This window comes from Chiloscyllium plagiosum, chromosome 47 (assembly GCF_004010195.1).
Source record: "Chiloscyllium plagiosum isolate BGI_BamShark_2017 chromosome 47, ASM401019v2, whole genome shotgun sequence".
NCBI lineage: Eukaryota > Metazoa > Chordata > Chondrichthyes > Orectolobiformes > Hemiscylliidae > Chiloscyllium > Chiloscyllium plagiosum.
In genome coordinates, this window is record NC_057756.1 from 4,900,691 (window position 1) to 4,926,208 (window position 25,518).

General features: G+C 44.8%; 1 protein-coding gene across 1 annotated transcript in view; it reads right to left on the reverse strand.

Moving 5' to 3' along the window:
• Positions 1-5,489: 5,489 nt before the first annotated feature.
• LOC122544164 (carcinoembryonic antigen-related cell adhesion molecule 6-like) overlaps positions 5,490-25,518 on the reverse strand; it is a 45,504-nt gene continuing 25,475 nt past the window's right edge. The window contains exons 3-10 of the mRNA XM_043683199.1: positions 21,226-21,414; positions 20,867-21,124; positions 19,258-19,381; positions 16,877-16,932; positions 13,349-13,413; positions 11,106-11,147; positions 10,934-10,976; positions 5,490-5,993 (exon numbers count right to left, since the gene is read on the reverse strand). Coding sequence (XP_043539134.1) covers positions 10,962-10,976; positions 11,106-11,147; positions 13,349-13,413; positions 16,877-16,932; positions 19,258-19,381; positions 20,867-21,124; positions 21,226-21,414 — 749 coding nt within the window. The 3' untranslated portion in view covers positions 5,490-5,993; positions 10,934-10,961. The remainder of the gene's footprint in view (positions 5,994-10,933; positions 10,977-11,105; positions 11,148-13,348; positions 13,414-16,876; positions 16,933-19,257; positions 19,382-20,866; positions 21,125-21,225; positions 21,415-25,518) is intronic.

Below are 25,518 nucleotides of genomic sequence, written 5' to 3' on the forward strand. Positions count from 1 at the left end.
GGACAGCTGACAGTGCAGTATTCCCTCATTACTGACCCTTTGACAGTGCAGTATTCTTTCAGTACTGACTGTCTGGTAAGTGCTGCAGTCCCTCATTATTGACCATCTGGCATTGCAGCACTCCCTCAGTACTGACCATCTGACAGTGCAGCACTACCTCAGTACTGACTCTGTGACAATACAGCACTCCCTGAGTACTGACCTTCCAATAGTACAGCACTCCCTCATTACTGACCCTATGACAATGTAGTATTCCCTCCCTCCGACAGTGCAGCACTCCCTCAGCACTGAACCTCTGACAGTGCAGTGCTCCCTCAGCACTGACCCTCCGACAGTGTGGCACTCCCTCAGTACCGACTCTCTGACAGTGCAGTGCTCCCTGAGTACTGACTCTGTGACAATACAGCACTCCCTGAGTACTGACCTTCCAATAGTACATCACTCCCTCATTACTAACCCTATGACAATGTAGTATTCCCTCCCTCCGACAGTGCAGCACTCCCTCAGCACTGACCCTCTGACAGTGCAGTACTCCCTCAGCACTGACCCTCCGACAGTGTGGCACTCCCTCAGTACCGACTCTCTGACAGTGCAGCACTCCCTCTGTACTGACTCTCTGCTAGTACAGTATTCCCTCAGTGCTGACTCTCTGACAGCGCAGTGCTCCCTCAGTACTGACTATCTGACAGCGCAGCCCTCCCCCAGCACTGACTATCTGATAGTGTGGCGCTCCCTCAGTACTGACTCTCTGACAGCGCAGTGCTCCCTCAGTACTGACTATCTGACAGTGTGGCGCTCCCTCAGTACTGACTCTCTGACACTGCAGCGCTCCCTCAGCACTGACTCTCTGTGCAGCACGCCGTCAGCATGATCACTGGCAAAATACAAGCCTCAACAGTCTGGCACAGTGGCTTTAACTATTTGTGTTGGCTACACTGGGCTTTAAAACTACCAACTTTTAGCTCAATTGATAAATTTGGAAATATGAATAATTAGGGAGAAAAGAAAGAAATGCCAGAGAGATTTAAACAGTTGGAACTTATTGGACTCTGGAGAAATACGGAAGAAAAGGCGAGACAGTGTAGTGAGATTCTCATCCAGAAAGTAAAGGAATTGAGTTTTTGTACAGCTGTTAACCACAATAGCTTTGGCAGAGAGGTGAGGTGAAAACCAATCTGTTTGATTGACTTGGGTTCGTCAGCCTTTGGAAGGCTGAGACAACAGATTGTGGTTAACCTGCAGTGAACTGTGAGGGAGTCATCTAATTCTGACTCATATCACAGCCTCAGCTGAAGCCGCTGTGTTGGAGGCTCGAAGCAGACCTGCAAAAGATTCTGCCAAAGATTGCAAGAAATTAGGGCAGAAGAAAGAAGAAGTGGGACGTCCCATGGAGGATGCCCCACCATCCAATTCTCCCATGGTCAATCCTTGACCTTACTTCCACTTTGCCGCTTAATCCCCTTTCTTCCTGACCCATTTGACATTTATCTTTGACTGGAGGGCATTGTTGGCTGGGGATAGCAACTGTTGGCCATTCCTGGTTGGAGAAGCTGATGAGCTGCCTTCTTTAACCACTACTTTCCTCCTTGTATCAGTGCTCCCACAGCAATCCTATTAAGGGATATTGCTGCAAGCTCAAGTGAACATGGTTGTGGTTCCAAGACCAAATGTTGTGTGACTTGGAAGGGAATTTGCAGCTAGTGGTGCTTCCAATAATCTGCCGCCCTAGTCTGTAGATAGGAGTTGAAGAAAATGATGAATGGGAACAAGGATTTTGGAGCCCTGTCCATCGTTCAAACAGATCATGGCTGACTTTTCAGTTCAACACAATTTTCCTGCAATACCCTTTCATGCTTTTGAAAAGACAAACATCTACCAATCTCAGACTTGAACAGCATCAATGATTGAGCCTCTGTAGATCTCTGCAGTCAAGAATTCCATGTCTGCAAGCCTAAAATTAATGTCCTCCAGAGAAGGAAAAATGTTGGCCTTAACTCGTCTGATCTATACCTGACTCCAGATCCACAGCAATGCGGTAACGCTCTAAATCCTCCGCCACTCAGTTTACCTAAATGCTAAAACGTATTGGAGAAGGAATGAAAAGAGATAGATCAACTGGTGTTGACCTAGGCACCTGGATCAACAACAGAAAACTTGGCTCTGTCGATGCTGTAATATACTCCTTATTCATACCTGAGGTCTAATGATAAAATTGGGAAAGCTTTCTCATAGATTAGGCGAGTAACAGTCTGACATAGTCATCCTCACGATAAAATACTTTACAAAGTCTCAGACAACATCATCCTTGCGGAGACAAAGCTTGAGTGAACAGTACAGGAGAGCAAAAGGTAAAAACAATGACTGCAGATGCTAGAAACCAGATTCTGGATCAGTGGTGCTGGAAGAGCACAGCAATTCAGGCAGCATCCGAGGACAGGCAAAATCGACGTTTCGGGCAAAAGCCCTTCATCAGGAATAAAGGCAGAGAGATCCAGAAAATGGGATGAAGGCCTTGTTTAGCTGGGGAGTGGAATATAGGAGCAAGGACGTCTTGTTACAATTTTATAAGACATTGGTTAGGCTACAGAGCACAGTTCTGGTCACCATACTATAGGAAGAATGTGATTGAACTGGAGGAGAGGCAGAGGACATTCACCAGGAAGTTGCCTGGAATGGAAAGTCTCAGTTATGAGGAGAGACTGGATAGGCTGGATTTGTTTTCCCTGGAGCAGAGAAGGCTGAGGGGGTTCTGACTGACATGTACAAAATTATGAGAGGCACGGACAGTGTAGATTGTGAGAATCTCTTCCCCATGGCTGGCATTTCTAAGACCAAATTGCCAGAGTATAATAGGCTCTGGACCAAGTGCAAGTAAATGGGATTAGTTTAGTTTGGTGTCTGTTGGTCAGCACAGACATGGTGGGCTGAAGGGCCTGTTTCTATGCTGTTTGTCTGAGTGACTCTATGATTACACTGAGTGAAAGGTGTGACACGTGAGAGAATACCTGGGGTAGGATGTGTCACATCCCTGGTGGTGGGGTCTGTTTGGAGGTGGCGGAAATGTCGGCGGATGATTTGGTTTATGCGAAGGTTGGTAGGGTGGAAGGTGAGCACCAGGGGCGTTCTGTCCTTGTTGCGGTTGGAGGGGTTGGGTCTGAGGGCGGAGGTGCGGGATGTGGATGAGATGCGTTGGAGGGCATCTTTAACCACGTGGGAAGGGAAATTGCGGTCTCTAAAGAAGGAGGCCATCTGGTGTGTTCTATGGTGGAACTGCTCCTCCTGGGAGCAGATACGGCGGAGGCGTATCTAAAAATAAGCTGCCAACCTGGTGAGGCATGGAGGCTCACTAGTGAGCACTGCTGCCCCCTAGCGCCAGAGACCCGGGTTTGATTCCAGCCTCAGGCGACTGTCTGTGTGCAGTTTGCACACTTTCCCTCTGTGTGTGTGGGTTTCCTCTGGGCGCATCTGATTTCCTCCCACAGTCCAAAGATGTGCAGGTTAAGGTGGATTAGCTATGCTAAATTGCCCATTGTGTCCAGGGATTTGCAGGCTAGGTGGGTTAGCCATAAGAAATGGAAAGTTACAGGAATAGGTTGGCTGCGAGTGGGATGATCTTCAGAAGTTCAGTGTGGACTCGACAGGCTGAATGGCCCGATTCCACACTGTCGGGATTCTGTGATCTGGTCGGACACGTTGGGCAACCATCACTCAGCTTGTGACTCATTACAGCCTTGGGTCAAATGTGGATTAAACTGCTGACATATGGAACTCTTGTGTGCATGATAGCATCTCGATCTCTTGAACCAAGAGACCTAGGCTGAAGCTCCACCTGCTTCAGAGCTGTAGAATTGACAAAACAAAATGACGTGGAGGTGCCGGAGTTGGACTGAGGTAGACAAAGTCACACTTAACAGCAATCTCGGTTTGTTCAATATATCGTTTCAGTTGCATGACATTGTGAATTATTGTTCTAAATTCTGTATCTTATAATCCTGCTCTCCAGGTACCCGAGCAAGGAGTAGCGGTCCGAAAGCCAGTACTTCCAAATAAACCTGTTGGACTATAACCTGGTATTGTATGATTTTTAACTTAGAAAATATCTGATATCAGGTTGAATGACTGAGTCCTCCAGTTGTTCTTCCAACCAGTGGTGGCACTGCAGGGAAGCTGAACATGAGACGCCATCCAGTAAGTACTCCAGCCCAGTGGTGGCGCTGTCAGGGTGCTGATGAAAGTCTGCACCGCCCTCCAAGGCCAGTGTTGACGCAGCGAACTGAGTGGAGGAGTTGTCCAACCAATAGGGATGCTGTAAGGGAGATAATTGACTCCCTTTCAATTGTTTAATATATCCTTCTTCAATTTGCTTAGTAACCTGATGTTAGCAAAGTATAGAGAAACACCCGTCAGAGGGGAAGATGACTGAAAATGAGAGGTTGAGAGTTTCTGGCAGATTATTACATGTTTCGGCAGATGAAGATTGTTTGAGATTCTGATGTGCTCTACAGCATCTCACCGATGCCAATGATATCAGTCGAATTGGGTGGGGGGGTTGGAAGGAACGGGAGTTTCTTATGGATCAATATCCCCCACTCTCCCAGTCTAAGGATGTCTCCAAGCTTGGTCCTCCCGGTGTTGCCCTGACAGGAGTCACACCAATTCCAATGGCTGCAGAATCAGCTGAATGAGCAGCCTCTCCCCACCCAGAACAGCCGCACATGCTAATTCAAAGGAATGTTGTGTCTTGTGTCGAATCATGTGAAGCTTTACCTGAATGTGTTTGCGATTTCATTCCCTCTGGGCATCTCCATCACTTGGTTTTATTCCTTTGCAATATTTGAGTGATGAATTTGTGGTCTGACTTTTTCAGATTTAATGTGGAGGTGCCGGTGTTGGTCTTAATTGGTACTTCCGAATAAACCTGTTGGACTATTTCCTGGGGTTGTGTGATTTTTAACTTTTCTCAGGTTTAAAACTGCAGGTTTGCCTGTTAATGCATGTACAGGTATTTCAAGTCTCTGTGCTGCGTTGGGGGAAGGGAAGGAGTGGAACAGAGGAAACCCTGGAGCTAACACATCTAGTTTGTCTCTTCATCAGAATCTTAAGTGAAGCGAAGGTAACAAGTGTGGATTGTAGGGCATGCGCATGCGTCGCAAGCTCTCTCTCCCTACAGAATGGCCTCTTTCAGTCATTGAGGCCTGTCATGGCCGCGAAGGATTGTGGGAAAAATCATCGCCATTGCTCCATCCGCAGCTGAGTAACAAAATCAGAAGTGTAGGTAAATTACATTTTTGGGAAATGACGGTGCGTGGTAGAAATTTCATTCCACCAGTAAACCAGAAGCCGAGATTTAGTGGGGAAACTCGGATGCGTCACTCCTCATTTGAATAGCTCACTGGAAATCAAACCCTATTATTCCCACTGTCATCACAAAGGGGAAAAATATTTATCAACCTATCCAAAGTCCCAGTTTACATGTCAGAACGGTTAATAGAAAGCATGGACCTTTTGGGGTTTTTAGCAAGAACTGCTATTTATTACAAATATGTAGATTCTAACCACAGGCAAATAATTATGAAAACTTCACAGAAACTATACAAGCTAAAATTCAAAGCCCCTTCTCAAGTACCCTTTTTCGTACACATTTACAGACAAAAAAACGTTGGTGTTATGAGTGGAGGGGAAACCAATACTGGGGAAACAATTCAAAAGCACTAGTCTGCAGGACTCAATCCATTGTTCCTTTTGCTTCCTGAGTGCATCACTTTTCTGATATTTTCTTTCAGGTTTTCTCACATTTTCACAGGAGGTAGAGAGAGACTGGTTCACACATGATAAAATTTCTGTCTTATTCATAAAAGACGGCACCTTATAATAATGTGTGGACAAAAGTAAACTAGTTTTCTTCAGGCTTTCGGTAGTTTGTTGCAGAGTCAGTGGTGCATGTCTGCCATTAACTTCCTCCAATATCGTTCACACCCAAGCTGTTCAGCTAGCTAGGAGCCAATCAGATGATTGTTGTCAGGACTATGACTTGTGGCATCCACATTTGATCACAACTTCACAACCCAATTCTGATCGAGTATCACTTTGTACACGCCCTGTGATGCCAGCCCATCTGCAAACAGCTCCCCCCACAGTTTGAACAATGTAAACCACCAGTTGCAATGAGTTGCTTTTTACAAGTACAGCAATTCCTTCCTCAGTCCTTTGCTGTAAAATAGTCATTTTCCTAGTTCAGTCCGCAATCCCAAGCAAAGTACAATAAAAAAACGCACCCTTTACATATGTTTTGACCCAATATCCATGAAGAAATCACTGTATATATTCAAGTGGCAGATACTGTAGGTTTGCCAAACTTATACAGTTGCCAATGGGTGCTGTTACTGTGGGGCAGCAAGATGATAAGTCAAAAGAAATAGATATTGAGTTCCCAGAGATGTAGTGTTGTGGGATAAGAAACAGCAAATTGCTGCAGATAATCTGATTGCAATACCATAGGGAAGAGTGACATTCAGCAACAGCTTTACATTGAGTTGAACAACAGAGGAGAGGTGTTAAAGAGGATGGGGTGCATGGGCAAGAGCTCAGATGATGCAGGCTTCAGTAAAGTTAAGAAGGGAGGAATGGGTTGAGAGGGAGAGATGGTCAACAGGATAAGATGGAACAAGAAGAGAAAAGAGACAGGGTGGGAGACAGAAACTTGGAGTGAGAGGGAGACAGAGAGATTGAGTGAGAGGGGCTGAGACAGAATGATTGGGTGATAGAGAGAGGCAGAGCAAGAGGAAGTGAATGGAAGAGTTGGAGAGAGAGGGTGACAAGATGAGAGATAGTGATGATGAGCATGTTTATGCGGGGGGGGGGCAAGAAAGGAAGAGATAGGAATAGATTAACATCAAGAAGCTCAATGACAAGACTGGGACATGTCAGTGGATACCAGGAAGACCGTTTGCATGATGTGGAGGTACACTGAGCTTGTAAGAACACTGAAATCAGAGGGCAGCAAGCAAGTTGAGATGTAGATTGAAATAATGAATCTCAGAAATTGCTCAATAAAATTTGTGAGACAATAATAATGGAGACTCTTAAGGGATGGGGTGGGAGATTTGCCTCTGAAAGAATTTTAAAAGCAAAGATGAGAGAAGTGCATTGTGGTAGGACATTAATGAATCTTGTCTCTTGTTGCATCGAGTCACAACCAACAATGTTGTGAAGTCGTCAATTGTATTATTCCCTGTGGAGGCAAAATTACACACAGTGTTGGTTCTACATATATTACTCTAGAGAAACAGCTATCTAAGTTCCTGTAAGGACAGAGTCGGTGGTTGGGAATGTGATATGCATAAAGCTGCCAAATACTCGGGAAAACAAGATGTGACATGCCCTCAGGAAATAAAATACTTTGACTGCTAGAAATCTGAAGTAATCAGTGTTCTAATTTGTTTCACAATGACACAGAATATATTCCCAGTAGAGAATGAATTCCAGGTGGTTTTGACAGACCTACATAAAGTTTCTGTGAATGAAAACAGGATATGAGCATCACTGGCTAGGCCAACATTTATTGCCAATACTATAGTCAACCTCATTGCTGTGGGTCTGGAGTCACATAAGCCACATAAGGATGGCAGCTTTCTTTCCCTAAAGGACAATGGTGAACTAGATGGGATTCCCCCTGGTAATCAGCAATGGTTTGATGGTCATCATTTGACACTTTATTCCATATTTTTATTCAATTCAATTCCATTATCTGCCATGGTGAGATTTGAACACAGGTCTCCAGACCCCTAGGTCTCTCTGCAGTAATTGCCAAGAAATAACACTACTAGATAATTGACCCTGCCTCAAAGGAAGAGGTCTCCGGTCAAACCTCTCAGATGTGGTTTAATGAACACTAACTAGTTCATGGGTGACATAATGGCTCAGTGGTTAGCAGTGCTGTCTCACACCACCAGGGACGCAGACTTGGTTCCACACTCAGGCGACTGTCTGTATGGAGTTTGCACATTCTCCCCATGTCTGTGTGCACTTCCTCTGGATGCATCTGGTTTCCTCCCACAATCTAAAGATGTGCAGGTTAGGTGGATTGGCCATGCTAAGTTGACCATTGTGTCGAGATATATTCAGGCTAGGTAGATTAGCCATGGGAAGTGCAGGATTATGGGGATCGGGTGTGCCTGGGGGAAATGCTTCTCAGAGGTTTGGTGTGGACTCATGGGGTCAAATGGCTTGCTTTCATATTGTAGGGATTCTATGATTTTACTTGTATGCAGAGAAGGAATATCAGATAGGCTCAAGTCCTGAAACTACTGAACTATTAGAAAGCAGTTGATCTGGAACGGAAGCCAAAACATTAATTTTTCCCTCTTCCCAGATCTGGAAGTTTAGGTAAATAATGCAGCACTGGTTCCATGTGAAGCCTATCAAAGCTGAACTTAATTTGTTTAAGGTGCTCAGTGTGGTTATCTTTGGAATTTCAATAATCAGTAGTTTGACATTCTATAGTGCTTCAGTGGGCAATTAAAAGTGAACCACGTTGCTGTGGGTCTGCAGCCACAGTGATAATCAGCAACAACTTTGCATTCAGTTAGATAGCCCAAAAGTGTTAAAGAGGGATTGGAGGGGGTGGAATGGGGAAGCTCACACACTACAGGCTTCAGTGAAGTTGAGAAAGGAGGGAGGGAAAGATGAGCAACAGGGAAAAGTAGCAGAAAAAGAAAAATGTGACAGGGCGAGAGAGAGAATTGGATCGAGAGGGAGTGACTGGGGCCCCAAGAGAAGGTAATGGTGTGAGAGACAGTGCTACCAGGAAAGAGATGGGGAGAGAACGATATGGGAAAGAGAGGGAGAGAGACGGTGCACAAAGAAGATGGAGAGAATGAGAGAGAGAGGCGAGATGGTACAGCAGGGAGAGGTGGAGTGTGAGATAGGATGAGAGGAAGAGAGAGATAGATGGGGTGAGAGGCAGATGGAATGATTAGGTGACAGGGAGAGACAGAGCAAGGGGAAGTGAATGGAGGAGTTGGAGATAGGTTTTGAAACAACTCCAGATTTTACAATGAATAAAATGCTCTCCAGCAGCCAATGATGCAAGTTGAAACCAAGTCTTTAACATATTCCATTAGGGAGTCTCTGGACAGTTAGGTTAGTGAGAGTGCCATGATGTTTCCACCTCCTCCTGACTGAAACACTAATCAGTACTTAGCACGTTGACAATGCACTCAAATGGCATGCGTTATTCTACAGTGCAGAGAACCTGAATGACTGTTCACTTCAAGTTCAAAATTCACAACAGCACATGTTGAAATTGGGTTCACTAGATCCGGTTATGTGTGAGTAAGCACTGTAAATAGCTCTGAAAGCACATTTGTTCTCAAGAAAACCTGATTGTTTTGTAACAGCCTTCCAGGAAATATGCACACTGTGAAGATTAAAGTCTCCACTCTTACACAAGATATTCAACATTGAATGGTGATGCATATTTACCATCTTGATATGTTTTACCCCTGTTCTGAGAATAAATAAAAATGTGTGCATTCTCTATCTTTATAATCTGAATATAATGGAGGTCTTGCAAACATTTCATACAATTATATAATACATGTATTGTAATTCTATGTATGGACAGAGAGCAATTACAATACAGGTGAGCGTCTTTGGCCCATCAAGTCTGTCCTGCTAAATCAACATTGAATCTGCACTAGTCCCACTTTCCAACACTAGTCTCATAGCCTTTAATGCTATGACATTTCAAGTGCTCATCCAAGTGCTTGCTAAAGATTGTGAGGTTACCTGTCTCAACTACTCACCCAGGCAGCCCATTCCAGACACAGGTCCCCACCTTCTGAGTGAAAGAAGTCCTCAAATCAACTCTAAATTTCCTTCATTTCACCTCAAAATTCCATCGTTACAGATCAAGGGGAAGTGTTGCTTTCTATTCACCGACCCACGTCCCTTATAATCCCAAGCTCTTCTGGTGCAGCGTTAATGATACTACCTCTGGTCAGGAGAACAGGGTTCAAGCCCTATCTGCTCCAGCAATTGTAATAATATTTCCAAATTGGTTAATTAGGAAATAACTACTCCCTCGTAATCTCATACACCTCTATTTTGTCTGCCTCAACCTCGTCTGTTATAAAGATAACAACCTGATCTGATAAAGTAAGCAACAAATGCTGGACATCACGACAGGTCAGACAACATTCATGAACAGAAAGCAAGCTAACACTTCGAGTCTAGATGACTCTTCATCAGAGATCTGACAAACAGTCATCTGGACTCAAAGAATTAGCTTGATCTCTCTCCATGGATGCTGTCTGACCCGCTGTGATCTCCAGCATTTGTTGCTTTCAGTACAGATTCCAGCATCTGTAGTAATTTGTTCCAAATGAACTTACACAGCCTCTCTTTATGCTCAACTTCAGGTAACTTCCTGGTAAAATGCCTTTGGATCCCCTCCAGTACCATCACATCCTTGCTGTGGTGTGGAGACTAGAACTGCACACAGTACCCCAGCTGTGACCGAACCAAAGTTCTGTACATCTCCAACATAACCTCCTCACTCTTATAATCTATCTTGAATGATAAGGGCAAGCACCCCATATGTCTTCTTAACTACCCCATTAGCCTACCCTTTGCCTTCAGGGATGTATGGACAATATCCTGCTGAGCTTCCTAGTGTTCTGATTTCTAATCAATCTGTTCAGACACATCTCTGGAAGAGGTGGGACTTAAAACCTTGGCTCCCAGCCTCAAAGGTTATTACTGTACTAGACGTATTCTTGTTATTACTGCAAGTATTTTTGACCAACCTGCTCAGGATGTTGTAACACATGTGGGAATTGAAACTAGATCTTCTGGCTTTGACGTAGGGTCACTACCACTGTACTGCAAGACTGTGCTCTTCAGTAACTTAAAAACTTTTCTGTCAACTTACCTGTCAGTTCACAGTACACAGTCAAATCTTATGGCTGCAATTCCTGTTATAACCAAAAGGATAGCTGTTATTCATGAACAAAAGTAGCGAGTGATTTAAAGAGATCCTTTGTAAAATAGGGAATACATTGTAACTGGATTTTTGAAATGAATATACAAAATGAGGTCCTGACCAAGTAGAATGCGTTCCCATCAGGTAGATTTGTATCGCTCTCCTGTACAAATGAAATTAAAGAGAAAAGATTATGTAATAAGGTTCTGCAAAAAAATGACACAGTACCTTCAGAAATTAGACATGTCCATGTTCAGTCAAGTGAGTTCAGCTCAAAGGCAGGTCCTTTGCTCATTCTCAACTGATGACTCATATCGAGCTGTTTTCTTTGGCAGTCTTTGTTAACCACAGTTTACCACTACCCCCCACCCCCCGCCACCACCTCCCCCCCCCAAATAAAGGCTGGTGAGGAAACCAGTTCCAAGTCTACCTCATAGAGTCGTACAGATGTACAGAACAGAAACAAACCCTTTGCTCCAACTCGTCCCTGCCGACCAGATATCCCAACCCAATCTAGTCCCATTTGCCAGTACTGGGCCCATATCCCTCTAAACCCTTCCTATTCATATACCCATCCAGATGCCTTTTAATTGCTGTAATTGTACCAGCCTCCGCCAGTTCCTCTGGGAGCTCATTCCATACACGTACCACCCTCTGCGTGAAAACATTGTTCCTGAGGTCTCTTTCATATCTTTCCTCTCTCACCCTAAACCTATGCCCTCCAGTTCTGAACGCCCCCCCACCCCAGGGAAAGGACTTTGTCTATTTACCCTATCCATGCCCCTCATGATTTTATAAACCTCTATAAGGTCATCCCTCAGCCTCCGACGCTCCAGGGGAAAACAGCCCCAGCCTACACAACCTCTCTCTTTAGCTCAAATCCCTCCAACCCTTGGAGGATTGTAAATCTTTTCTGAACCCTTTCATGTTTCACATTATCCTTCTGATAGGAAGGAGACCAGAATTGAACGCAATATTCCAAACGTGGCCTAACCAACGCCCTGTATAGGTGCAACATGACCTCCCAACTCCTGTACTCAATACTCGGACCAATAAAAGAAAGCATACCAAACAGCAGTCAGAGCAAAAATCAAGTTTGCTATTGAATTTTACATTTTGTTTTCTTCATCTTTACCTTGGAGTTGGGAACTGTGACCTGAGAGCTGACCATGACCTTTGGATTGAGAGCAGCAGCATGTTAAAACATGCACTGTCAATGTTATGGTTCTGGAGAGGCGTTATGCTCATAACAAACATTGAATGTTAACTGGGGCATAATGGGCAGGCAACCAGTCTAACAAAGAGAAGCCAGGGTTTAACTTTGACCTTTCACTTATGTTTGAGTCAGAAGTAAAGTACCTGCAAAAACTGCAGGATGGAAGTTTGATTGCTGTCTGGTTAACCCCTGATCATCAACTTATTGAAAATATGGAGAATAGAATCTCTGTAGGAAATGAACGAATATTCCTTGGAGTCTATTGGAAGCTATCTACGTACATCAGGAACCGAGAAAGATACCGTCCCATGTTCCTCTGATGTTATGAATCACGGAAACAGCTTAAGATAGTGGCCAGTTCGATGTTATTTATTTTTGCATTTTGGAGACACAAACTGTGTCTGTTTGCCTGTCTGTCTTTGTATGAGAGTGGGGCTAGAATAAAGAAAGATTGGGTTTAAATCATAGATGTTAATTCGATTATTTTGTGACATAGCATTGTTCTGCTAAACCGACTGTATTATTAACAGCTTGTCAAATCTTTAAGCTATGGTATCTGATATCAATTGTTCACAAAGTCTGGTGCTGGCTATTAACCTCATTAGGAACCACTGGGTCAATTTTGCAGGTTATTTGATATTTTAATTTTACTGTGTTGGAAACGCAGGGATAGGCAGGCTGACTTGATTTGGTTGTCTGTCTCCGTGTCGGAATATTTGTGTTGTCGACAATTAGAACACTAAACAAAGTTAGCGGAGATCTGTCTCTGGTGTTTCATACATCTCAAATTGCAATCTGATCCAAACTTCCCATCCTCAAAATGAATTTCAGTGGTGAAAGTCCACTTTGAACAATGAAGGAGCAAACGCTCATCCAATTTCAATCTGATGAGATTCTCATTTTGGCGATGACATTAGAAAGCCACATCAAGATGCTATCTTCCACGAGGAACGTTTATGGATTGTCGTTAGATCCAGTTGGGTCCTGAGTAAGGGAAAGGAAACTGAATCCTATAGACCTCACCCCAGTATGGCCTATCTGTTAATGCAGCTCATTTCAATTACAGAAATGACAGCGTTGGTTGCACAAGACAGTTTTTACTCAATACTCTCAACAGTGTAAGCATCCATTAAAATAAGTGGACCAACCTTCTCTGTTCTTGGAATATTTTCATATATCGCTGCTGAATTTTCATCCAATACAGTGCAGTATTCTGTGGGAATGCAAATTGTTAATTAGAATCTTGACAGTGTGGAAACAGAATCTTTGGCCCAACAAGTCCGCACCGGCCCTCTGAAGGGTAGCTCACCCAGACTCACTCCCCTACCCTATATTTACCCCTGACTAATAACCGACACCATGGGCAATTTAGCACAGCCAATTCACCTTGCCCGCACCTCTTTGGATTGTGGGAGGAAACCCACGCAGACACAGGGAGAATGTGCAACCTCCACACAGACAGTCACCCAAGGCTGGAATTGAACGTGGGGCCCTGGCACTGTGAGGCAGCAGTGCTAACCACTGAGCCACAGTGCCACCCTTACCATATTGAATCAGAGAATGAAGCAAATCAGAAACAAACCTTTTCACCTGCCACTTCATTATCAGCTCTACATACTATCCCGGGATCATTTGGTTGGATTGAGGATTTGTGTTACCGAGTTCAGGGTTACCATGAAGAATTGTCCTTCTCAATCTTTTCCCCTTGCCTGATGTGTGGTGACCCTCAGGTTAAACCACTGCTAATTGTCTATCTCTAGTAAGAGGGCAGCCCCATGGCCTGGTAAGACTATGGAGGCTTTACTCCCATTTCCCCACGGCTTTGTCAATAAGTTCCCTTCAATTTTCATTGGAAATTCCTTTGCAATTTGCTTGAAGTGGCATTTTGGACTGTATATTTTGGCTGGGAAAAACTCTGCATCTCACAGCTGTTAACTTTTAAATTTTTAATCCTGCAATTAATTTGCTCTTTTCTGTGTCTGAAAACAGCCTGGCCTAATATCCTCTGTGTCACAATTGTTTTATCACCTCTGTCAAATTTCTGTTTAACCTCAATTCTTTAAGAGGAATCACCCTGATATGTCCAGTCTCTCCACTGAACTAAAGTCCTTGTTTCCTGTCAGTAATCTGGTCACACACACACACTTCAAGACACCAACATTAGCCTCAAATCAATGAATCATCCCAGTGCCAAAAGACTTCAAACAATTAATTTCCTTTGGAGGAATTATAGCTTTATTTTTTGCTCTATATGCTGGTTTCTAAACGGATTCTGTGTTTCCCTAAATAAATGATTAGATTAGATTACTTACAGTGTGGAAACAGGCCATTCAGCCCAACAAGTCCACACCGACCCTCCGAAGAGCAACCCACCCAGACCCATTCCCCTACATTTACCCCTTCACCTAACACTACGGGACAATTTAGCATGGCCAATTCACCCTAACCTGCACATTTTTGGACTGTGGGAGGAAACCCACGCAGACACGGGGAGAATATGCAAACTCCACACAGTCAGTCGCCTGAGGTGGTAATTGAACCCAGGTCTCTGGCACTCTGAGGCAGCAGTGCTAACCACTGCACCCGTGGCTACTAGGGTGAGAAAATTACAATCAAAGGCATTCATTTGAAACAATCTTAATTTCGGAATGGGAAGCTTTAAGATTATAAGAGTGATTTAAACTTTACATGTTCATGTTAAATGAGTAACAGAGTCAGAGTCCCATTTCACATATCATTTTACACAACAGGTAAGGAAAAAAAATGATTTGCTCTCATCTGTCCCCAGACAGAAGTGACTCTTGCATAGGCACATGGATGATAGTAAAATGAAGGGTATGTAGGTTAGTTTGATCTTACAGTAGGATAAAAGGTTGGCACAACATCAGGGGCCAAAGGGCCTGTGCTGTGCTGTTCTATGTTCTATGAAACAGCCTGAATGCGTCATTATCTGGGTTGTCGTGATAGCTGACTGATAAGACAAATGGAGCTCATTGACTAAGTTGTCAAAGTCCTGTTCAGTCATTAGGCAGACACAACTGGTGGTGATCTGCCCACGCCTCGGCTGAGGAGAGAGGTTGTCAAGAAGAGAACAGGAATTACAACCGTTGTAGGAATTGAACCCATGCTGTTGGTGCCACTCTTCAAACCTGCCATTCGGCCAACTGAACTAACAACCCCTTTCACAAAAACTGGGGACCAAAGAATTCAAAACATCCATCTCCTTGTTAGTCCCCTAAGTAGCGTGCGTGCATGGAGTAGTTGGGACTGAGAACCCAGATGCTTTGACTCCTGAGTACTGGGTTCAATCCTGGTTGACCAGTTATCGGTAGGGTATTGTTAAGCTGGAGAGGGTTCAGAAGATATTATTATGTTGTCAGGTACGAAAGGTTTGAATTATAAAGAAAGGCTCGATAGGCTGGGACATTTTTCACTAGAGTATAGGAGGTTGAGAGGTGACCTAATACAAGTTTATAAAATCATGAGGATAGGTTTAAGGGCAGGTACCTTTTACCCAAGGATGGGGGATTTCATGACTAAGGGACACAGTGTGAGGAGAGAGATTTTAAAAAGACATGAGGGGCAAATCTTTTACCCAGAGGCTGATTTGTGTGTGGAATGAGCTTCCTGATGAAGTGGTGGATGTGGGGACAGTTACAACATTTAACAGCCATTTGGATAAGGCCATGAATGGGAAATGTTTAGAGGGATATGGGCCAGGAGCAGGCAAATGGGACTGGTTTAGTTTGGGATTACGTTTGGCATGGACTGGTTGGATGGAAGAATCCCTTTCTGTGCTGTACGACTCTTTGACTGTACTCTGCACAGTCTTGAGCTTTCATGAAGAAAAGGTCAAAGGAGTCAAAACCGACAAGAAACAGAGCATGCGTGATGTATAAGTCAAGAGATTTGCAATAGCAGATAGTTCGCATTAGGAATAACCTCTGTTCACCATTCACAAAATAGTACAATGTTGAATATGTGCATGAAGTAGAATTTTCAGTCATGCATGTGTTGAGAATAGTGTCCTCAAAATGAACATCAAGCGAGCCATGCAATCACTGGGCGGCACAGTGGCACAGTGGTTAGCACTGCTGCCTCACAGCTCCAGAGACCCGGGTTCAATTCCCGCCTCAGGCGACTGACTGTGTGGAGTTTGCACGTTCTCCCAGCGTCTGCGTGGGTTTCCTCCGGGTGCTCCGGTTTCCTCCCACAGTCCAAAGATGTGCAGGTCAGGTGAATTGGCCATGCTAAATTGCCCATAGTGTTAGGTAAGGGGTAAATGTAGGGGCATGGGTGGGTTACGCTTCGGCGGGTCGGTGTGGACTTGTTGGGCCGAAGGGCCTGTTTCCACACTGTAATGTAATGTAATCTAATCTAAAGCATAGAACGAGGATTGATGCATTCGCTTGTCTTCATTTAGTTATGACGTTGGTCTGGGGTGGACAAATCACACGACGCTGGGTTCTAATTTTTAAAAATTTGTTTAGTTGAAAACACAAGCTTTTGGAGTCCTGCTACAACCCCCTGTCGTGTGATTTTTAAACTCATTTAGTTACAAACAAAAGAAATTAAATGAAAAGCAAAATGATGCACTAAATTAACTCGAAGTCAACAAGCAGAGTTAAAGCCTGCACTGCCACAGCAGTGTGGAAATACTGAAACATTTCACCTACCATTTGCTGTTTGACTAAAGTTCCTTTCGTGTTGTCCCTGTGTTTGAGCTTCATTCCTAAACAATTGTGGTGTGACAGAACAAAATATCAACTGCTGAGGGGGAGTGTCATGTCAAGAAGTAGATCAAAACATAAAATTATGTTCATTAATGATTTCTTATTAAGGAACATATTTTGCGAATTGGAAGCAACAAATTCACTGAATACTGGCTGACACCCACGTTATGCATAAATACTGTAAGAACATAAGAACCAGGACAAGGAATTGGCCGTTCCATCCCTTGGGTCTGAGAGCACACGTTTAATACAATCATTGCAGATTGCAGCATGGACTCAACTCCACTTTACTGCCCTGTCGTTATAACCTTTCAACTGTTTAAAAATCTGACACCTGCTCCTCAAATTAATTCAGCACCCACCACAATCGGGGGGTAGCAAATTCCATAGATTCATAGCCCTTTGAGAGAACTAATCCCTCCTTATCGCTGTCTTAAGTCTGTCCATTTGCAGTTTAAAACTACAGCCTCTCATTGTGGAATACCCCAAAACAGGGAATATCTGCTCCACGTCTTCTTGAGCATATGAAACATAAATGAAAGGTTATATATTTAGTTGTTTCTGCAAGTAGCGAAATAAGGAAACTTGAAGCTACTGGAAAAGAGAACGATTCTGGCCAAATGTTTAGATTCTCTCTCTCTCTTACAGTTTGAATCGATAGGAGATGCAAAGTCAAATCACAGTATCAAAATGTGAAGAGAGACGTTCAAGTTCCTGTGATGTAGTGGTAGTGATCTTAGTTCTGATTTAGCTATGTTTTGGGTCCAACCCCAACTACTCCAGAGCTGTGTAATAATGCTTCGAAAAATTTATACAATTTTCTATTAACCCCCTCTCCAGGGCACAAAACAAGCGGCCTGAGTTTTACTCCAGAGTCGAGAAAATGTGGAGCTGGAAAGGCACAGCAAGTCAGACAGAGGAGCAGACAAGTTGACGTTTTGGGTCAGGACCCTTCATCAAGACTTGGGGTGGTGGGGGAGAGGGGAAGGAAGCTCAGAAATAAATAGAGAGAAGGGGTTGGGACTGGGGGATGGTTGGGATGGTGATAGGTGGATGCAGGTAGTGGGTGATCATGAGTGGTCAGTGGGATAGGTGGAGCAGACAGGTGAGAAGGAAGATGGAAAGGTTAAGTTGGGTCAAGGAGGTGGGGAGGAGAGGGAGGGATGGGCATTGGATGAGGTTTGGGGGTAGGGAGAATTTGAAGCTGGTGAACTCTATGGTGAGGCCATTAATCTCCTGAGGCGCCTTTTCCCTCCAGTGTGCGTTGTGGCCTCATTTTGACAGTGGATGAGGCCTAGGATGGACGTGTCGCCAAGGGAGAGGGAGGGGGTGTTGAAAATGGCTGGCAACCAGGAAGTGGTGTTGATCGGAGCGTAGAGAGCACAGATGCTCCCCGAGTCGGAGCTTGGTCTCTCCTGATGTAGAGAAAACCACGTCAGGAGCATTAGAGCAGGTTAGAAGAAGTGCCGTGGAACAAGAAGTGGCAGAGTTAAATCAGAGTTGAGGAGAAATTGCTTCTCTCAGATGGTCAGAGTGCGGTGGATGGTGGGACAGTGAATAAAGTTAAGGAGGAGATCAACAGATTTTTAATTAGTCGTGGATTGTAGGGTGATGAAGAGTGGGCCGGAAAGAGGAATTGAGGCCAAGGGGAGATCAGCCATTATTACGTTAAATGGCAGAGCAGGGGGCTAAATGGCCTCACCCTGCCCCTTGTTCTTATGTTCTTACAGTCCCAGAGTAAGGATATACTATCTAGAAAGGCCTTAATCAATTTGAAATATGCAGCGAATACAAATATGCCTATAATTACTGAAGTAGACAGGCAAAAGGCTGGGAGAACACAGCAAGCCAGGCAGCATCAGGAGGTGGAGAAGTCAACATTTCAGGTGTAACCCTCCTTTAGGACTGGGGGTGGGTGTAGAGAGAGGGGGGGCGGCTGTGGGCTGCCCAGGCGGAAAGATGAGGTGTCGTTCCTCCAATTTGCGGTGTGGTAATGTAGGAGGTCAACATTGACTCCTGGTACTGTCTGGCTTTCTGTGTTCATCCAGCCTCCTGCCCCGTCTAATTTGGATTCTGACATCTGCAATTTTTTTCTTCTTCTAATTACTGAAGCAGAAATAATGGAATAATTTTTTTTTTAAGAAAAGCGTGCTTTGCTGGCCTTGGGCAATGCTATGAGGTGCGCAAGGAAATTTTAAACACTGCATTTACTTCTAATTACTGAAGCAGAAATAATGGAATAATTTTTTTTTAAGAAAAGCGTGCTTTGCTGGCCTTGGGCAATGCTATGAGGTGCGCAAGGAAATTTTAAACACTGCATTTACTCATCCTTCTTCCTTTTGATCATCCACGCACTGATCCCGCTGATCAAACCGAGACTGAGAAGAACTGCAGTTACTATGGCTACTATGACTCCATCACTTAGTTCGGTGCTGCCAGTGAGTTTGCCTGAAAATGCAAGAAAACACAATGCTGAGCTTGCCAGAGATGACTGCATACCAGGAGCAATGTGGAGATGTTTAAGATATCTTCATGTTGTAATATCTGACCAGCTTCGAATTGCAAACGTCCTTGGAATAAAAGTGATCATGATCGAAACTTGTAGAGCTCAGCGTCAAGAAATTGAAAATGAATTCCCATGCGACCAGCTAACTGAGTTTCTGTTCTCTTCATCCTGTGATGCGGTTATTGTTTCTTCCTACAGCTCCTGCCCACAAGTGCAAATGGAAATTTGGCATTTATTTCTAAAGGAATGGAATATGAAAGTAAGGATGTATTGCTGCAACTGTAAAAGGCATTGGCGAGACCGCACCCCAAGTATTGCAAACGATTTTGCTTCCCTGACTTGGGAAGGGATGCAGTTCCATTGGAGGCAGTTCAGAGGAAGTTCACGAGATTGATTCCAGAGATGGGGTGTTTGCCTTATCAAGGGATATTGAACTGTTGAGGTCTACACTCTCTGGAATTTAGAAGGAAGAGAGGAGATCTAATTGAGGCATATAAGATACTCAAGGAGGTTGACAAAGTGGATGTGGAGCCGATATTTCTTCATGTGGTGCAACCTGGAATGAGAGGTCCTAGTTTTAGAATAAAAGATAGCAGATTAAGACAGAGATGAGGAGAAATTGTAACTCTCAAAGGGTCATGAAACTGTGGAATTCAATCCCACAGAGTGCAGTGGATGCTGAGACATTGAGTAAATTTAAGGAGGAGATAGATAGATTTTTCATTTTAATTCTTGCATGTCCTTGGCAGGGCAGGACAAGGAGTTGAAGTGATCGGTCACAGGGCAATGGGGTTGATTGGTGTGTATGTCCCAGAGGGGTTCTCTGAAACATTCCGCAAGTTAGCATCCTGTCTCTCCAATGTAACCACAAGTGATCAATGTCAACTTCACCACTTTCCTCATCTCCCCTCCCCCCCCCCCACCTTATCCCATCTCCAACCCTCCAACTCGGCACTGCCGTCTTGAACTGTCCCACCTGTCTCCACCTTCCTTCCCACCTATCTGCTCCACCCTCTGCTACGACCTATCGGCACCCCCTCACCTTTATCTACCTATCGCCTTCCCAGCTACCTTGCCCACCGCCTCACCCCCTCCCATTTATCTCTCAGCAAACCCCCCTCCCATCCCGCCACATTCCTGATTAAGGGCTGATAATTGAAAGATCGATTCTCCTGCTCCTGGGATGCTGCCTGACCGGCTGTACTTTTCCAGAACCACACTGATCTCCCTTTCCCCTATAGTAAAACCTTGTTCAGTCTCAAAAGTCGAACAGCCTTCAGATTATATTGCATTCGGAAAACCTGAGTGATGATTCTTTTGTTGTTAATTTGGGCAGTATAATCTAGATAACGGTTCGAAATGTAAAGGGTAGCTGGTGTTAGGTTTTTGTAGGTTGTATTGAAGTTTGCAGTAAATCTTTTGTTTACCTTGTACAATCACTTGTACAGTAACGTTGCGGCTTTCCTTGTTAATGATGTTTTTAGCCTGACAAGTATAATTCCCACTATTATTCCTGCTCAGCGAGTCAATGTTAGAAACTTGTCCCGTGTTTAAAAGTCGACTCCCATTGTACCATCGATATCGAGCAGGTGGGATTGACACAGCAGAACAACGTAAGGTAAGCATTTTTCCCACTTCGACTTGAATTAGCCCTGAGGGTGTGATAGAGACATTCTCTGGTCCATCTATCAAATAAAGGAATCGAGACAGTCTATGATTTCTATTCAGCCAAAACAATTGCTAACATTGAAAGTAGAAGGATGCTTTAAGCTCCCTTTGTACTTACAATTAATCCGCAGGATGGTATGCCCGGAATCACTGCTAAAGTTATTGCTGGCTTGGCAATGATATATTCCTGAATCATTTCTGTTCACATTGACTATAGTCAGGGTGACATTGTCTGAAGAAAGTAGCGTTCTGGAATTAAACTGGATATCTCGGCTATTTTTGAGCCATTTTCGTGACTGCACAGAACCTGAGGCATGGCAAGTTAGTAAAACGGTGTCAGTGTTTTCAACTGGTTTTGAATTGTTGACCAACACAAAGACATTGTAAACTGCGTCTGTGAACGAAATGGGACATAAGGTTATGCTCTTTTCTCTGCATCATCTGCTGGTCCTTTGTAGGTTCATCAACTTCCTCTTTAATGGGAATCAACTTCAGTTAGATTCAGTGTCCAGAGGAACCTCGATTATCCGAACATCAATTATCCGAACTTCGGATTTTCCCAAGAAGGTCCGCTAAAAACGTTACAGCAAAGAGGTAAGTGAATTTGGATAACCTGTACCGGAGAACATGTGAAAATGCTGGCAAAAGCAAAGAAACAGGAATATCTCAAGCATCAGCGACTGTATATTTTTTACGCGAGTGTTAGTTAGAGTCCTTTGCAAAAGTAAGTGATTTATTCCTGTCAATGTTACTGGCCGTTCATGGAAATCAGAGAAAGTGAGCAGATGTACTTCTGTGTTTCTATCACGGAAACTAATGTATGCTCTTGTGATTGTAGAAGCTGTTGGGGACCTTGCTTAATGCTGGATTTGTTATACAATATTTATGTGATGGTAAGGGTTTGGTCCTTCTCAGTTTAACCTGCAATTGGCAGAATGCAAAGATTGGCTGGTTTAAATTAGGCATGATGGCTCAGTGGTTAGCACTGTTGCCTCACAGCTCCAGGGACCGAGGTTCGATTCCCACCTCGGGCGACTGTCTGTGTGGAGTTTGCACATTCTCCCCGTGTCTGCGTGGGTTTCCCTGTGTGCTCCGATTTCCTCCCACAATCCAAAGATGTGCAGGTTCGGTGAATTGGTCATAGTCGGGGGTAAATACGGGGAATGGGTCTGGGTGGGTTACTCTTCGGAGAGTCGGTTTGGGCTTGTTGGGCCGAAGGGCCTGTTTCCATACTGTAGGTAATCTAATCTAAAAATTGCAGACTCATCAAAATTATAGATTTAAATAAACTCTCCAGTAGAGCAGTTTGATCAGAACAGCTTCCCTTGTTTAAGATCAAATCAATTATCAGAATAATCAATTATCCGAATTAAATAGTGCCTGCCCATCTGGTTTGGATAGTCGAGGTTCCTCTGTATACGTCAATAGTCCTGAACCATCTTGTGACACAGTGGTAATGTCCTTGCCACTGAAACAGATACCTAGGCTCAAATTACAACATCCCTGTAACAGGTAGATTGAGAAATGTCTACGTTTCAACTCTGCCTCAACTAATCTGTGGCTGAAATTCTGCTTTATTCACCTGCGCCCTCTGGGCCTAAGCAAAGTGGTTCACTCCTGCCCAGCATCTCAACTTGCATTTGTCGAGATTTTGAGTGCATTCCTGGGATGACAAGACTGGAATCAAAGGAGAGGTTGAATTGATTAAGATTACGCTCGCTCGAATTCAGAAGGAAGAGGGGGGCGTTGGGTAGTCTTACAGAAACCGATAAAATTCTAACAACACTGGACAAGATGAATGCAGGAATGATGTTCCCGATGGTAGGAGCAACGTACTGCAGATGCTGGAATCACTACTGAAAGCAAAAGAAATGCTGGAAATCACAGCGGGTCAGGCAGCATCTGGGGGGAGAGAGAGCACTCTAATGTTTCGAGTCTAGATGACTCTTCATCAGAACTGATGAGAAGAGTGGAAGAGGCAGTACAGGGCAGCACGGTGGCTCAGTGGTTAGCACTGCTGCCTCACAACGCCAGGGACCCAGGTTCCATTCCTGCCTTGGGTAACTGTCTGTGTGGTGTTTGCACATTCTCCCCGTGTCTGCGTGGGTTTCCTCTGGGTGCTCTGGTTTCCTCCCACAGTCCAAAGATGTGCACCCAGGTTCCATTCCTGCCTTGGGTAACTGTCTGTGTGGAGTTTGCACATTCTCCCCATGTCTGTGTGGTGCTCTGGTTTCCTCCCACAGTCCAAAGATGTGCAGGTCAGGGTGGATTGGCCAGGGGTGATTATGGGCAATGGATCTGGGTGGGTTACTCTTCGGAGGGTCAGGTATGGACTTGTTAGGCTGAAGGGCCTGTTTCCAAACTGTAGGGAATCTAATCTAATCTAATTTATGCAATGGTGGGGTAATGGGGGAGAAAGAGTATTGACCATTCAGATTAACTGATCAGAATGCAAAAATGGAAGAACAATGGCTATATCTAACTGCCAAACTGGAAAGAGCAGTCAGTCCCACTGAGGTGGGGGGAGGAGGGGGTTGGGAGAGGGGAGAGAGGACAGGGAGACAGAGAATGATTAGATTAGATTACATTACATTACAGTGTGGAAACAGGCCCTTCGGCCCAACAAGTCCACACCGGCCCGCCGAAGCGCAACCCACCATACCCCTACACTTACCCCTTACCTAACACTACGGGCAATTTAGCATGGCCAATTCACCTGACCTGCACATCTTTGGACTGTGGGAGGAAACCGGAGCACCCGGAGGAAACCCACGCAGACACGGGGAGAACGTGCAAACTCCACACAGTCAGTCGCCTGAGGCGGGAATTGAACCCGGGTCTCAGGCGCTGTGAGGCAGCAGTGCTAACCACTGTGCCACCGTGCCACCCACAAAACGTCCACACTAACCAACCCGCTGACATTGTCCCTTTCACCTAACACTACAGGCAATTTAGCATAGCCAATTTACCTAACCTGCACATTTTTGGACTGTGGGAGAAAATCCATGCAGACACAGGAGAATGTGTAAACTCCACACAGACAGTCACCTGAGGCAGGAATTGAACCAGGGTCTCTGGCGCTGTGAGGCAGCAGTGCTAACAATTGTGCCAATGTGCTGACCAATGGAACAAGCAAATCTGAAAGAAAGGGAAGAATTGGGAGTAGGTTCACACTCTTCAGTCCAGCAGGTTACAAAGTGCCCAGTCTGAAGATGAGATGTTGTTCCCCCATTGCAGCATTGCTGGGGACAGACCAGTGGGCACGCGAGCAGGGCGCTGTGTTAAAATGACCAGCTAGAGGAACGTCAGGGTCATGTTTGCACATGGACAAGAGGTGTGCTGCAAAGCGGTCACCCAATCTGCGTTTGGTTTCTCCAATCCAATTCTCCTGTCCGTACATAAGCATTACCCCGGCCTTCTCATTGTCGGTCATTTTAACACAGCCCCCCTGCTTGCGTGCCCACTGCTCTGTCCCCAGCAATGCTGCAACACTCCAGTGAATCACTGTGCAAACTGGAGGAACAACATCTCATCTTCACACTGGGCATTTTACAACTCCCATTTCTTCCCTTCTTTTTCGTTTTACTTGTTCCAATCTCTGTCGCCCTCTCTCCATTCCCCTCCACCACCCCCCCATTTGGACTGTCTGTTCTTTCTAGTTCGGCAGCTGGACACACCATTGGTCTGCATTACTCACATTCCGATCCCTGTTCACCACCTACAAGGCACAAGTCAGGAATAAGTGCGGCCTGGATGGGGGCAGCCCCGATAACACTCAAGAAACACGACACCATCCAGGGACCCCCACTTGATTGGCCCCACATTGACTCCCTCCCACACCGACGCTCAGTAGTGGCAGTGTGTACCACCTACAGAGGAACTTTGATCATCCAAATATCAATTATCCGAATATCGGGTTATCCGAAGGAGATCTCGAGGTCCCGATAGAAACATTACATCAAAGACGTGTTTCCAACACTGATAACGTCTTTTGTTTACAATGATTAAAGGTGAACGTGGCTTACTGAAATGCTACCGAGAACAGTGCTGGACTGATGGGAGCCCAGGCACCGCCTCCAAATGACTGACCGCACTCCCTCTCTCTATCCCCCCAGACTTTCCCTGGAGTTCTACATAGTGGTGTTCCCTAAACCCCACGTCCCCAGATAATCTCTCCAACACTGTCCTGTACAGGGCAAACGTGGAACCTGTCAAAAAGTTGCAGTAAAACGTTTGTGTGCGTGTGCCTGTGTGTCTGTGTGAGAGAGTAAGTGTGTGTGTGTGTCTGTGGGTGTGTGGGGGTGTCTGTGTCTCTGTGTTTGTGTGTGTCTGTATCTGTGTGAGAGAGTATGTGTGGATATGTGTGTGTATGTATGTGTGTGTATGTGTTTGTGTGTGTATGTGTGTGTGT